Below are 16,375 nucleotides of genomic sequence, written 5' to 3'. Positions count from 1 at the left end.
CGCCTCCACGGGTTTGACACCTTTCCAGTGTGCTTATGGCTTCCAGCCCCCTATGTTTCCGTCCTTAGAAAAGGAGGTCCACGTCCCCTCGGCCCATGCTTTGTTACGGCGGTGTCGACAGACGTGGCTCAGAGCCCGGAGGACGATGCTCCAGGCCCAGGCCCGCTACAAGGAGGCAGCAGACCGCAAGAGGTCCCCGGGACCCACGTATGAAGTGGGCGACCAGGTCTGGCTGTCCACGAAGGACCTGCGGCTCTCGGGATCTCCACGTAAGTTGACTCCACGGTTCATCGGTCCGTATAGCATCGCTCAAGTGATTAACCCCGTGGCTGTGAGACTCTCGTTGCCCAGGTCCATGAAAGTGCATCCTACCTTCCACGTCAGCCGGCTCAAGCCCCACCGCTCCTGTCCTCTGGTCCCTCCGTCCCAGCCTCCACCTCCGCCCCGGGTGGTGGACGGCCACCCGGTCTACTCGGTGCGGGACCTTCTCGACTGCAGGCGCCGGGGCCGCGGGTTCCAATACCTGGTCGACTGGGAAGGCTACGGGGCGGACGAGAGGTCCTGGGTCCCAGCCCGGGACATCCTCGCCTTCCATCGGGCGCATCCGGAGGCTCCCGCCCCGGACGGGCTCCGCCGGGATGCCGAGGCGGCGACGGGGACAGCACCAGGATCCGGTCCCTCCTCCTGATCCGCCCTCCGCCCGCCCTGGTCGGGGGGGGGGCTCCCTGTGGGCGCCGTGGTAGACGCCCTGGGGGGGGGGGGGGGGGTACTGTCACGTCCGGGCTTGTCACCCGCCCTTCACACTGAAAGGACTTCCTGTTTTATTTTGTATACTTCCTGTTTCTCTGTTCAGTCCCCGGATCACTCAGCACACCTGTTAGCAGTTTACTAATCAACACCGGTATATAGCATTCACCCCTCACAGACTCCAGTTGCCAGATTGTTGCGTGAGATCACCACTTTCCAGCGTTCCTAGTTTAGCCTTGATGTGTATCGTGTTTCTCGTTTTGACCTCCGACTCTGAGCCTGCCTGATCCTTGTCTGTCTTGATTGTTTCTACTGCCTGTTGCCGACCATTGCCTGCCCGACCACGATTCAACGCCTGACGTATGGTATTGTACTCACCTCTCGTATCTGACCTGTGTCTGCCCCTGACTACGCCTCTGCCTGATCCCGTTTAACCTGCTTGACCTCCTGTGTATGACCCTGCCTGGATTTGACTCTGCATATTGGAATAAACGACACTCTTTAACAACAGAAAACCTCGTATTGTGCTGTGCATGTGGGTCCGTCATCTACGCCGACCTGACAATGCCCTCCACCTCTACACGGACGGTGCTTGACTCAAGCAGGTCAATGGCTCGTTTATCTTCTCTGGAGCGAGTTACCATCTTGTGGTCTTTTACTGGAATAACATCTGCCTGCCAGAGCTTTTCCACATGTCTAGATAGTTCATTCACCTGAGGGGAGAGAGTGGTGGTGAACAGGCACTGCTGTGGCTGGGAAAGTGGGTGGAAAAGGCTGGAAGGGCCCTGCAATGTCCAGCCTAATCTGGTGCGCATTGCCACAGGACCTCCTGGAGGACCCAGGCGTACCGGCTCGATTGGAGTGATAAGCTGTGGATGGACACTACCAATCAGTAGCAGAGGTTTAACTTTTCTGAATGACTGGAGCGGAATGCCTCTGAGGTGCTTGTACTTCTTCTTAAGGGACTCAACCTGATAAGTATGTTCTGCCAGGTCGATGCGTGCTGCTGTAAAGGCCTTATTCACCTGATACTTTAGCCTTGGCTTTGCTTTAGGTGAAATGGTGAAAGAAATACAGGAACCGTGAAGAGTTTGCACATCTTGTCTTATGGTGCGTAAAGTGTCTCTTTAGTGCCTTGTATTGACAGCTCACGGGCAGCAGTGGGCAGCAGCATGGTCCTTTCCGATCCATCATCCAGTACAGCATAAGGATCTAGAGTCCTGCAGTTAAAGTGAAGGATGACTGGGACAACCTTTAACAGGACACGGCCACTGTCCATTGGTCGATCGAGGTACAGGACACCAGTAGGACTCTCACCTTCTCCCTGTGGGCCACTGGCCAGTTGTTGCCCCTTTGCCCCCTGTCCTGTTGTTCACTTCATGGAGGACTTGGAGGTGGCGGCCTTGACACAAGTTGCAGGGTTTCTTCAAGATACACTGAGCTGCTTGATGGGAACGAGCACAGCGCCAGCACCTCTTGTTACTCCTTATCCATTCAGTCAACTGGTCTTTGTTGAGCTTGGTGATGCCTGGGCACTGACTCAGGTGGTCACAGAATGCATAGTATGGCTGCTGCTTTGCTTTGGTCAGGGACGTACTCTGGAATTTAGGTGCACTCTCTGCTCTGTGAAGGACTGAGGTAGAACGCCTGCTAGGTCTTGCTTCAGGCCTCTCCCTCATCCCCCTAACAGGCAGAAGGCCATCGAAATCTTGACACCAGGACTCATACTTCAGCCAGTTGGCTAGATCCTCTAAGGTGTGGGTCTTAGAAGGATGATTGTACATGCACCTACGAAACTCAGCTCGCTGTTCTGAAGGGAGTTTAGTTATCCCTCACGCAGCTCTCATTTTTAGACCCCATGATGGCAACGGAGGAGGGTTTTACATCTGACCCCCCAAGTGGGTGAGGATGTGTAGTGGGGGGGTGGTGGTTGGGGTCACGCTCGACCCCATGAGAACACAGAAAGTGCAGGTTAGGAGGAGGGCAGTGGGGGTGACGCTCGACCCCACAAGGACACCAAAAGTGCAGGTTAGGAGGAGGAAGGTGGGGGTGACGCTCGACCCCACGAGGACACAGAAAGTGCAGGTTGGGAGGAGGGAGGTGGGGGTGACGCTCGACCCCACGAGGACACAGAAAGTGCAGGTTGGGAGGAGGGAGGTGGGGGTGACGCTCGACCCCACGAGGACACAGAAAGTGCAGGTTGGGAGGAGGGAGGTGGGGGTCACGCTCGACCCCACGAGGACACCGAAAGTGCAGGTTAGGAGGAGGGCGGTGGGGGTCACGCTCGACCCCACGAGGACACCGAAAGTGCAGGTTAGGAGGAGGGAGGTGGGGGTCACGCTCGACCCCACGAGGACACAGAAAGTGTGTGTGTGTGTGTGTGTGTGTGTGTGTGTGTGTGTGTGTGTGTGTGTGTGTGTGTGTGTGTGTGTGTGTGTGTGTGTGTCTTAGCCGCAGCCTTCGAGGGACCCCCTCGAAGGCTTTGTGAGGGTTAAAGGTGTCCTAAAAAGACTTATTACAAACAACTAGACTGTCAAGAAGATAAATGTCTCAAGGCCAAAGCGGAGCCTCAGCTTTCACTGACTCAAACTTTTTAAGAGCTGATTCTAATCATGGTGTAGAGGGACGGCATTTATGAAGCTAGTGAGGTTTCAGCACTGGAAGCTTAGAGGCGACTGATTCGTTTGCGGCCTAACAACAGTGCACGTACTAGAACATTAGTGAATAAAACCCCACTGACTGAGATTCAGAGCACCTCCATCCATCCAGCGGCATGCTGTGGAGCCATGCCCTCATCCACGCTCTAATTAAACACCAGCCTGTAACAGCGGCTCACACTACTGCACATGTTAGTGTCAGAACCAAAGGTCCAGGTACCCGGTTCCCTCGTCCCTCCACAGGCAGCTCCTTAACTACCACAGCACATCCCTTTTATCTTATAAAGTGCACAAATCTAAATATAAAAACTGCCCCAGTGCACCGAGTTCCTGAGTGTGCGCTTGTTGCCTGGCAACAACATAATAATAGCACTTGAGGATGATGTATATCTTTATCACAGGGTAACTCTCACTAACAGAATACTAACTGCGTCTGCTGCCTGGTGGAGCTTCGTCCCTGACGGCAGCTGCTGCCTCCTGCTGCTGGAGATGATGAGAAGCCACACACTCCTTCACGCTGACACGTTGCTTACACTCTTCATTCCATACTTTGTCATTATAACACTATAACGCTCTCATTCATCTAACACACACAAACACAGGAGCGAGGCTGAGATCACATTAGATTCGATTTTATTGTCATATACACATCATTGTACAAGTGGTACAATGATGTGTATATGAGCCCCCCCCCCCAGCCCACCAAGCGACCAGAGCAGAGTCAGTGTTTCAGAAATAGAAGCATCCTTTTTTGTGCTAGTTTCAATGTAGGCAACCACGCACATTAAATCATGGAAGGTTTGTCTACTAAAGCTTCACAGACAGGAGGGATTACTAGTTTCCATAAATAGGGACTATGTGGTGACACACACTGGGATGTGCAGCTCAGTTTTAAGGTGTACATTGGGGGTCGTCAGCAGGAAGTCTTGGTTTGGGTGTGAGGGAAAGTGTCTGAGTAAACACAGACTCCAGCAGCGTGACGTGGAGGAGGAGGTGGACAGATCCCTGGAGCTGGGCCCAACCTCAGCAAAGCAGCTCATCAGAATATGACACAACAGCATAATGTGGGAAATGTGGAGCTGTGAAGTGAAGTTACTCCTTCAGAGTCTGACGAAAGAAGCAGATACTGAATGCTGCTTCCACATGAAGCAAGCGCAGTTAAAGATAATTAACTTTCCCCTCATGTGTGGATCATTAGAGTTTTACTTGTATCTGTGAACCAAACCTGCTAGAACCTCATTTATTACATAATACATGCACTTCATAGTATGGAGTAATTACTAATATAGTAACGACCTACATGACTCTGACTAGTGAGTGCTGCTTCTTCAGACAGCAGGTCCACAGTGTGTGTGTGTATGTGTGTGTGTGTGCGTGCGTGCGTGCGTGCGTGCGTGCGTGCGTGCGTGCGTGCGTGCGTGCGTGCGTGCGTGCGTGCGTGTATTGGCACTGACTGGTCAGTCAAACAAAATGATCTGCCAAAACCCATGAGCCAGCTCAGTGGCCTCTGTTTAGATCTCATTTCATAAAAGACTGATGGTTGAACTTCCGTTGAATACCTTAAAAGCTCGAGCTTGTTCGAGCCTGGGGCTCTACATTTCTACTCTCTGCCAATTTATTTCTGTTAGACAGTTAATGACTAAAGGAGAAAGCCCAGGAATTCGGTTCCACTCTAGTTTCTTCCGTAACTGTGATGTGTCATGTTGTGACTGAGGCCAGTTGTGTAACACGTTATCTGGCAGGAAATGAGCTCGGAGACAGTGATGCTGACCCCCTGCTTGTACAATGTACTCAAGTTACATAAGTTTTGTGCCATTACTATAAAATACTAGTTCATTGTACAAATTTCGAGTACAATCTACTTAAAACTGAGAAGCAGTTTAAAACTTGGGCAACTTTAAGTTAAATGTACTTAAAAATCTAAGTTTTGGTGGTGATCACATGTTTGTATCTCCATGGAGACAGGATTTAAAGCCTTGTGATTATTAACATTATTTACACGATGTCACTCTGCCGCCTTACTGACTGCTTTCTGACTTTAGCTGTTTCCGTTTTAATAGTTCTTCATCTCATTAGAGACTGTGGTGGAAATTTTGCAATAAAGGCAGATGAGAGAGAGTTGTCCTTTTGTGCGATTTATTGAAATAATAAAGAAAATAAAAATAATGAGGAAAGCAAATAAAAAAACAGCTGGGGAGATCAGAACATACACCACGGAGGTATAATGCAAAGATCACCCCGTTCTGAGGTTGTCTCTGCCTTTTAACCTCTCTCCCGGGACCTGGTGGAATCTTCCTATCACACTGTGGGTGAAGATGTTTACATTACACAGGGAATACACAAGGTCTACAGCCTTGGGTCTGGTGGGGCATCAGATAGAAAGGAGCCAGAGACCAGGGGTAAAAGGCAGACACAAGCCATAAACAATCGGTCAGTCAAACACAACATTAGATGTCAGCACTTAATGTGCGACAGAACCTTGAGAGGAAGATAGATTGTTTGTCTAATAATGTTCAGTTCTGGGTCTAATCAACAAGTACAGAATGCATGGTTATTGTACAGAGTCAGAAATGAACACAAGAGCATTAAAGTACAATTTTTCCATTACAATTCCCCCCTTTTGATTACACATTAATCAAAAATTAAAAAATAAAAATTGTCAATCGTGGTATTCATCCTGTAGTAATAAAGCATTCATTAAAAATGATTCGTTAAATGTATTGCTTATAAAGATGTAAATGGCGTAGGGATAAAAGATTGTGAGCTGTTTTTGTGGGTAGTTATACTAGAATAACCCTTGTGTATGAGCTTTGGAAAGACAGGGACATAAGCCTATAATTGATTCCAATCAGTTCATGTTCAATCATCCTGAATAAAGGTACAGCATGTTTTACCAAACCTGACACAAACACTTCCCATCTTTGTTAATAACATCTAAGGCCATTCTATTCTGCCATGTTGTCTTCGCTATGTGGGGCAATTGTTCCGTCATGGTCATCAGGTCTCTAATGGCACAAACTAAGCATGATCGATTTGTGGGTGACTCCGGTGTGCGGTGGATAAGAGTGTCTTCGGTTGATGCGAATGTCAGAGTGACCACGCATATTGCTGTCATCGTCGATATGACAATCATTTTTATCTTGTTTCGTCTGGTGGATGTCATTTTGCGTCAGTGGAAGATAAAAATTTGTGTGAAAGTGTGAATCAAGTAGAAAACAACTCTAGATATGCTTATCGTAAAATGTTTTCGTTCAAAAATAGTGGATAAAATCACAGAGAGGCATACATGTAAATCAACCACACAATTTAGAGCAAATATTAAAGTAACATACAATAAGGATCAAAGCAACAGGGTCACAATCAATGTCTTCTTCTTCCTGTTGAATAGTAGCGTTAGATTGTTTCTAACCTGTTTGTTGACACCTTGACAGTTCGTTGGGGTTCTTCAGGTTGTGATCAGCTGATCACAGAGACACTTGGGGTTCGTTATCACCGCCAGGTTTCCTCCCAATGTCGTCTGAGTCACTGTCACTCCCCGTGATGTGAAGAGTCTACACGTCGTCCAGCGTCGGCAACTCAAGGCTGCTCGTGTGTGTGTTTTCTCAGGAACGTGTGTGTAGATGTATGGTCAGACAGATTTCGGCGTGATGACCACTGGGTCACATCCTTTGATCAAACCTACATCATAGTTGTGTGTGGCCCACAGGGAAGCTGGAACTTCCTGTAAGGCTGGATACTGCGTCAGAGCGTCCTCCGACAAAAACACGTGGTGTGGAGTGTGTGTGGAATGTTGTGGTACCAAGTGCACTGTACGCTGCGCATGAAAGTTAGACTGAAAAAGTTTTTTGTAAGCATGCAAAGTAGGTGAATACATCACATTCGGGTCGGAAGTCGTTTGCCAGTCTCCTTCCCGTTGACATCTGTCCACGAAAGGACCCAAGTCCTGCCATCTGTCCCCGTCATGTTTTGACAGAAGGACATGTGGATCTGTAGAATAAGCATCAACAAATCTCTCTTGTTCGTTAGTGAGAGAAATCGCAAGCGCAGACCTATGTTCATCCCAAAAAAGAGAGGTTGAGGTCAGTTCGTCCGCAGATGTGCGTAACCATGATTTTTCAAAGTTCTCATCAGGACCAGTGGACACATGTGCTATACAAGACAGGTCAGATGCGTCTCTAAAGGTCGTATTCTGTGAGGAAACAAGCTGTTGAGCAGCCTGTATGAGGGCCTCAGTTATGGCCTCTCCCTTCAGCAGCCACTGATAAGAGTAGAGCAGCGGCTCTGAGCTGAAATTAACACAAACAAAAGAAAAATTATTTACATTGTCCGTGGTTGTGACCTGCACTCCCTCTGGAGTGGAAATCAGTGAAATTCCTAAACTACACATGAGATCTCTTCCTAATAGATTAACTGGGCATAAGTTTGAAGGCAAAAATTAATGTTTGAGTGTCTTGCCGTCTGATGTTGTGCAAGACAGAGGAACAGTAAGTTTTTCTTTTATTGTCTGGTACGTACAGTAATTATTATTACTTCTCTCTAATAGTCGTGTTCCCTTTTAATAGTCATTGATAGTCTGTTTTGTTTTTCTATAGTCTGGCCAGACAAACCTATATTGTGCACAAATTTTATTACTGAATTTGTTGCAAGTTAAAATAGTTTAAACCCATCAGACTGTAAAGTCATGCAGCAGTTGTCATTTAGCTGTTTGTTATTCTTTTCAAAATCACTCTGTGGGATTTTTCTTTGAGCAAAAAGCGATTCTTCATTGCGAGCAGATAAGCATGAACATGAATTTGAGCGTGTATCAGCTGTAAGCGTGTTTCTTCATTGCGTGTATGAATGTGTGTGTGTATGTTTGCGGTACCGTCTTGTACGTCACGTGAAAAGGAACCGTCACCTTCCTCCTTCCCCAACCATCAGTCTGATGTGAGCGCCAGTGGGTGAAGCCTTTTGATGGGACAGTTGTTCCTCGATGACAGACCTTTCCTGGATCCTCAGATGCAGCTCTTTTGGGCCGATCACGTCTGAAGCCTCTCCTGTTGTTTGAACCAGTGTCTGTGTCAGAGCACGTCTTCTCTGCTGTTGCTCTGTCCTTGTTTTCCTTTGCAGATTGTCATAAGCAGGTGTCTGTGTCAGACACACACGCTTGTAGTAGCTGGTTCATCTGATGAGCCCAGAACGTGATGGCTGCAGACGTTGTGGGAGTCTGTGAGGCGTCCATGCTGTGGTCGGTGTCCTCCAGCTGCTGTGGTGTCAGAGCTTCCACCCTGTTCTGGTTGTTGGTTGGCGCTTCTTCTCCTTCGGTTCTTCTGCTGATGGTGGGAAAGGAGTCCAGATCCGGATTTACCCTCATCGCGCTCAGCTCTGCAAAGGGATACAAAGCAGAAACAGTGGGAGTGCTTTGTTTCTCATCATGTTGTGTGTGTGTATGTGTGTATGGTGGCGGTGTGCAAGCTTCCACAGAGTTGTTATCTTTTCTGCCAGCTACGTCACCACTCTCGTCCTTTCTCCCTCCTAGTTCTTTTTGGCATTTCAATCTTTCCCTGCGCTCTGATTCTTTAACCCAAATTTCAAGGCATCTTTTGTTTAATTCAATTTCCTTTAAGGTTTTAACTTTGATCGTTCTACTTTTACAGAGCTGTTTCTCCTTTTCTTCTAATTTTTCTTTTAAAGCGCGTATGTCCTTCACACTGAGTGATCCACCTTCTTGAAACCCATAAAGTTTTGTCCAGTCGTGAAGACATGACACGCACTCATCACCATATTTACGTCTCATTAATTTTGTAATGCTGCAGTCTGGTGGTGGAGACTTAGATCGCCCCGAACCCATCTTTCAGAGTCCCGGCGGTTTTCTGCCTTAGACTTTTATGTGTTCCGGCCGGAACCTTTTTTCGAAATTTCTCTTCCACGGACGTCTCCGTAGAAAGGGAACCGCTCAGATCAGCGACAGGGTTCTCGGAAGTGGTCCCTCACCGTCAGGCCCCTCTATGACCCGGGTCCCTCGTATCTCAAAACCACTTCCCCCTGCAAACGCGCTCCGTCTTACAGAAGCCGTCTTTTATTTCTTGTCCACTCCCTTTGGACTGCGCTCAGATCTGCACACTGGTCTGTATCCTCAGTACAGACAAAAAGCTCGGTCCCACGAGCCAACCCTTAGCAACCACCGTCTCGGCCACCAGGGCAGACTTTGACCTAATTAATTTTACCCGAATATTAAATTTTTTAATTTAAAAAAAATTGTTTGGTCCTAATTATTATATTTTAGATGTTTTCAGCCACCTAGTCGTTTTAGAAATATTATTACCTCTTTTCCTAGTTATATTTTCTTTTTGTCGTTGTTTGTTTTAGTCTAGTTGCGGATGTTTTAGAATTAATTGTTATTTGCTTTACTTTCCCTAAACCAAATGATCAGAGCCAAGTAAACCCGAATACCTGAAACCAATTTCAAACCCGTTTTCTTTTTTTTTTTTTCCTTAACAAGTCGCAACAAAACGGAATCTCTCTCACCGGGCCGAGCAGAGGTTGGATTTTGAGTTCGTTGGATCTCGTCAGAGGCGATCCAGACGGGTGAGCAGTCCTCCCACTCAGAACAGCTGTAGAGGTTTGGAGGCTGAGCGAACCTAGTCCTCAGGACCGCCGTCCCTGATCACGCCGTCCAGACGACCTGCCGCGGGATCCTGTTCGTAGACGCCAATTTCTGTGGTGGAAATTTTGCAATAAAGGCAGATGAGAGAGAGTTGTCCTTTTGTGCGATTTATTGAAATAATAAAGAAAATAAAAATAATGAGGAAAGCAAATAAAAAAACAGCTGGGGAGATCAGAACATACACCACGGAGGTATAATGCAAAGATCACCCCGTTCTGAGGTTGTCTCTGCCTTTTAACCTCTCTCCCGGGACCTGGTGGAATCTTCCTATCACACTGTGGGTGAAGATGTTTACATTACACAGGGAATACACAAGGTCTACAGCCTTGGGTCTGGTGGGGCATCAGATAGAAAGGAGCCAGAGACACATGCGAACATTACTGTAACTCGCACTAAAAACACTGAACTGTCTGGGAAAACAACGGACAAAACACCACAGACAGATTTACTGTTACTGTTTTTGTTTTAGAGAGTAATAAAGTGTATGTATTATGATGTTGTACTGTTTTGCCAGTGACGGTAATAGGCTGTTGCTATTTAACACTTATCTGTGCTTCCCTAAACTATTCTGCCTGTAGTAGCTGTTGATATGAAGTCAATGGATAGTTGATACAATAAATGTTTTTAAGTTAAATCAATTTGTCAATTAGTGAACTGAACCTAAAGTTTTAAGTGAAGTAGACTAGCAGATAAGTTGCTACTATTAAAGAATATTGCATTGAGTGGATTGAATTCAACATAAACATTTCAACATATTTTTTTTAAGTTGAGTTTACTCATCTTTTTATCAAACAGTTTATCCCATCATTTCCCATCATTTAAAAGCCATCCAAACAGCAGGCAGTCAGACTTCCCATGATTCTGATAAACAATGAGATTTATGACAAACAAAAAACAGAAATAGGATTATCACAGCTTCTTCAGATATTAATTAAAAATGAAAGAAAAAGGTATTGTATGAATCTGTCACTGTGGGTCTGCATACAGTTTGTCTCAGATCTCTGTCTGTGATACATTTCCAGATGAGAAGCAGCGACTAAATGAACTGGGATCTCATTTCCTCTATTCATCATATATGAAAGATGAACTATAACACTGGATCGTCCCGGTACTGTAGGTAAGCAAACACAGCTGCCTATGGAGATAAGGTGAAGGTTCGTCCCTGATGTGAGGACGCTGCAGAGAATTGCTGCTGATTCAGCCATAATCGCCTCTGACTTTGACTTTTAACCATTGTTTGTATCCCTCCAAACCAACAGGGTTTGTTTGATAAGTGCCGTCAGTTTTATAAACAATGATATTAAAATAGCAGACCACCCTCACAAAGCTTTCCAGTCAAGCTTCTTGTCCTGCTTTACTGGGCTTTTTAGCACATGTTTCAGGAAATGTTATTATTGTAATGAGTCACAAGACACCAAACAGAAGCAGTGAATGAGGTTGTGTGGAGTCCAGCAGGCCTACACTCAACCATAGTCATCAGGGTGGCTTCCTCTACGCAACTAGAGATTTTAGATACATCAAAGATTATTGCTACATCAAACAATGATCGTGTGGCTGTAGAGTAAGTCGTTGTGATGGCAACGATGGTGCAGAAAACCCAGCATTTTATTCATTATTATTATATGTTACATAGTGTGGTTGCTCTTCAGGTCAGTTGTCTTTGACCAGCTTTTGGTTATGTTTCTTGCTTACTTGTACACTACTTTATTTTTGTTGCCCCCTTTTATGGGCCCAGTTTGAAGTTTGTGTTCTTTTGTGATTTGTTTTATTTTTCTAATAAAATACATTCCATTATTCATTATTTTTGAAACAATCTGCTTCTTTCACTTGGACTCAGCCAGATTTGATTTCTCTGAGGACAGGTTTATAGTTAGTTCCATGTACTCAAGTGTCAGTTTGCATCTGTTCGTTTGTAGAGCATACAGGCGGCCATATGCCTACCTCGGTTATTCTACAGAGGTTCACAAAAGCCTAGTTTGGAGACTTGTTGATTGTTATTCTATGAACATGCAGACGTTAAGTATAAAGGTTGGGATAGAATCAAAGTAATATATATATATATATAAAACCCACTAAAAGGTCCTGGCCACACCTCAGTGGATCCTGGGAATCCCTCCAGTCCCAGTGTAACACACACTGGTGCAAACCTAATTAAGCCATTCATCTCTGGTGACAGGCTGAGGTGAAGCTTGCAGTCTGCCATGAATGCTAACACATGTCCTGATTCATGAAATAAAGAGAAGGAGGTGGTTAAAGGGAGAGGATGACAGAGCAGTTGCAAGGCAACTGGCTGCATCCAAGTGATCCAAGTGAGGCGTATGTGTTGTTACTTAATGAGTGGTTATCACACATCCAGTTCAGTTTTACTCCCAACAAGCATCCCCTCACAGAAGAACCAAAGTCAGTAGGTTAGGGAGCTAAAGGTCATGTCCTCCTGAAGCAGCTCATATTCACAGTCTGATGGGATCCAACTCTGACAAACCTGATAATACCAGACGTTTTCATGAGTGGAATTCCCGTTGATATCGATTCACATGGAAACTGCATCTGTCAAGAGTAGAGTCATTGTGGTATTGCAACACAGCTGAGTAGATGAAAGAGATGTTGAGAGCCTGCTGGAACTGGAAATCCCTTCTGCTAAAAGATAAGATGGTGAAGGATCAGGCATATATTGTGTGTTTGTACAAGTTTGTATTTCCATCAAAAGCAAATCTGAGATGAACGACCACCATGCAGAAGTCTCCATGAATATTTGGAATACCATGTCCCTTTAAATAAATAAGTAATAAAAAGTAAAAACATCTGGCTCCACTGAGAATGAAAGAAGTGATGAGGATTGTTGATATCAGGCTCCACTGTGCCTGATTCAAGGTTAGAGGAAGAAATGGCCGTCTGGGTGACGTGAGATGGAGGGTTAAAGCCCTGAACTCCTGGCTGAGAGACATGACTTGTGTCCCGGACAGAATCTATTTTTTCATGTTTTTTCTAATTCGAAAGTCTTCAGTCACACTCATACAACTGCACACGTCTGGCAGTGTACCAGTACAACTGTGTTTGCGATCCCGATCCAGGTTGTCTGATGGAACACTTTGAAGCTGCCAATAAAGAGACTAGAACTACTGTAAAGTGGAACTAAACCCTAACAGAGTGTCAGCAATCGCTGAGTCATGGTTGACTATGAGCACATACTGTATGAGCGGAGCCGTAAATACCATTTAGTTGAGCCAGAGCCCCACACGGTAGCCGGAGGCAGCAGCCAGATGGAAGCTGTGAGTGTCTGGGTCTGCACATATAAAAGCCACCAGTCTCTGGGCTCTCCTCACTGGAGGCTAGATCGCTATGACGATAAGAAGCTGGATGTGAACATGGAACATCTGGATGGAAAGAGCAGAGCGTCGGAGATAAGGTGAGTGAGTACATGATTTCAGCTTTAAAGCACAGAAACAAGTCTTTACGGTGACGATCATTTACTAACATGTCTACTGAAAATAAATGAAGTTAAATCTAATTATTATCTATTATTAAAATACTGGACATATTCATATTTAACGTAAGGCCACTGAACAAGCATTTAAATAAAAACAAATGTAAACATGACCTGAAAAGATTAAATGATATTTCAGCTGCCGAAAATCATCCCACAGTGGGAAAATTTTGCCAGAGCAGCCACAAACAAGCAGCAGGATGGAGAAACAGTGGGAAATCCTACACGCTTTTGGTGAATCCCTGTTTTCTATCGCATGTCTTGCTGTAGCTGTAAAGTGTTCTTCTCCCCCTGTTTCTGCAGAGAGCACCACAGTATGAAACATTAAGCTGCTGCTGCTTCCAGTGGTCATGAATGCGTCACTCCTGCTCCCTGTGGACATAGAGCCGGATCTCTGCGGGAACTACACCGAGGCCTGGCTGTGGCTGTCGGCCCTGCAGCCATCCTCCCTGGGGCTGATCAGCGTCCTGGGCTCGCTGGGCAACGCCCTGGTCCTCTGCGTCTTCTGCCTGCACAGGAAGCCCTGCACCGTGGCCGACGTCTACCTGGGGAACCTGGCGGCGGCCGACCTGGTCATGATGGCCTGCCTTCCTTTCTGGGCTGTCACCATCGCTCACAACTACCGGTGGGACTTTGGGGAGGTCCTGTGCAAGCTGGTGAATGTTGCTATTTCCATGAACTACGTCTGCAGCGTTCTGTTCCTCACCCTCGTCAGCGTGGACCGCTACCTGGCTCTGGTGAAACCCATGAGCTCCAGCCGCCTGCGGAGGGCGGCGTGGGCCAAGCGCATCTGCCTGGGCGTCTGGAGCCTGGGCTTCCTCTTCAGTCTGCCCATCCTGTTCTTCCGTACGGTGACATATGTAACAGACCCGGGTGTGCTGGCCTGTATTCTTGCCTACCCGCACCCACGATGGCAGCTGCAACACAACATCACCAGGAACATGTGCTTCGTCCTCCCCGCGCTGGTAGTGACGTATTGCAGCCGTCACATTATCGCTGCGCTGAACCAGCGTCGGGCCAAAGGCCTCCCTGTGGTGAGGGGCGAGAGGAAAGCCAGCTACCTGGTCCTGGCCGTGCTGGTCGTCTTCCTCTTCTGCTGGACTCCGCACCAGGTCATGCGCTTTCTTGACACTCTGGACTACTTCCAGGTCACGCCTGGATGCCTGTGGGGCCACATCCTGGACATCGGCATCCAGCTGTCCACGTATCTGACGTACAGCAACAGTGCTATTAACCCCTTCCTGTTTGTCCTTGTAGGGAAGCATTTCAGGAAAAGAGCTAAGGAGGTGTTCAGTTTGAACCTCTGGTCAAAAGACACAAACTACCTGAGCGTGAGCTGCACCTCTGTGAACAGACTGAACGAGCGTGTGCGACTTGACCAAATATATGTTAACACTGTTTGCCATGGCCAGTTGCTCTAGTTACAAAACTAGAAAAAGGTCTGCAGCATTATCTGCTTCAATTGTTTACTATCCACCTCAGAACACTGGCTTTTTACAGTGTAAGTCCAGGTGAACCACTGCTAAACCTCTCAGCAATGTTATTGTTCAAGTGGTGCCATGTTTGAGCAACGGCAACAGTTGAGCAACAGTGAAGATACTGTGGTTAATGGATCTATGAAAGAGCTGCTGCTTTCATCAAGAAACCAGAGCAAAAGGACAAAAGTCACAGAGAAAGTAACGAGTTGTTGATGCTCTGGGGTTTGAGGCATCAGGGTAATTATTAGCCCACCATGGTTTGCATTGATCTGGACTGTTCCAGCTGTTTCCTGTTTGGTTGTAATTACTGGAAGCCACATGTCCTGATAACCACAGTGTCCATTTGAGGCTGCTTGTGTCCTTTGCTTTAACTTTCCCTAGTCTCTGCTTAGCATTTGTCATTATGTTGTCAAGTTCTAAGAAATATCATCAATGAAATATAGAAATATGATTTAACACTCAACTCTCAGGACATAAGACATAAGAATTAGGGTGTAATTGTATGAATGTTCTCCTGCTTTTGACCAAGTGCATCATCTGGAAACCAGAGGTAATGGTGTTATTTCAGACAAGATGATAGATGTGGTCTAATAAAAATGCAGTCATCTCACTGTTTGGGATTTTTTCTCTTGACTTGGTTTAAAAGCAATTATATATTAAATATGTTATCATGTTATCAGCCCTGGGCCTCTATCTGTATAAGCAACAACCCTAATAACAGGAGGTGTGTAACTATTACAAGCTTTGCCAGGGAGGCTGTGTTGCAGCACCCCCTTTACCACCTACGGCTGTGCCCTTTGATAACAGATATGTTGAGCCTCACTCATTGTGTGTGTCACAGCATGTGTAGCTACAAACAACAGATTAAATACTACAGCTTTGTTGATTTTATTTAATGTGTAAAAGATGGATTCATGACCTTAAGCCATGTGCAGGTTGACTATAAGTGCTTGGTCAGCATTGAGATATAGTGCACAGGAACAAATGGGAGGATGAAGCTGTCGGTGTTTCTCTCATATATGTGAAGCTCTGGGACTTTTTAACTTGAGTACAGTGACATCTGATAGTTTGCTGACTGAGACCACACCTCACACAAAGTTTCTCCACTGTAAAAAGACACTAGAACGTGTAATGTGGATATAGCTCTGAGCTCAGTGTGTTCATTCATATAGCCCTAATTATTCACACATCTGGCAAATTCATAATACTAAGTTACTTTTAATCAGGCCATCGTTTTTTTTTTCCCATAATTACACAGGTTTCTTTTAAAAGATAATAAGACAATGTACAAGAGGCAACAATGACTAATTAACTGCAGCTGATGAATCACTGACCGGAGCAAAGTTACCATGGATGTTTAACA

At 46.1% G+C, this 16,375-nt stretch overlaps 1 protein-coding gene across 2 annotated transcripts in view; it reads left to right on the top strand.

Annotated features, from left to right (window-relative positions):
• The window catches only part of LOC114850161 (B2 bradykinin receptor-like), a 28,662-nt gene extending 13,040 nt beyond the window's left edge, over positions 1 to 15,622 (top strand). Inside the window, exons 1-2 of one of the 2 annotated variants that reach the window (XM_029142156.3) lie at positions 4,630 to 13,456; positions 13,838 to 15,622. In XM_029142156.3, coding sequence (XP_028997989.1) covers positions 13,885 to 14,955 — 1,071 coding nt within the window. In that variant the 5' untranslated portion in view covers positions 4,630 to 13,456; positions 13,838 to 13,884 and the 3' untranslated portion in view covers positions 14,956 to 15,622. Of the gene's footprint in view, positions 1 to 4,629 lie in introns of those variants that run through there. The other variant, XM_055506287.1, reaches the window with a different exon arrangement.
• The last annotated feature ends 753 nt before the right edge of the window (positions 15,623 to 16,375 follow it).

The sequence above is a fragment of the Betta splendens genome, chromosome 24 (genome assembly GCF_900634795.4).
Source record: "Betta splendens chromosome 24, fBetSpl5.4, whole genome shotgun sequence".
Classification (NCBI taxonomy): Eukaryota; Metazoa; Chordata; class Actinopteri; order Anabantiformes; family Osphronemidae; genus Betta; species Betta splendens.
The sequence above is the reverse complement of the archived record's forward strand: the minus strand, read 5'-3'. Positions and strand labels throughout refer to the sequence as shown.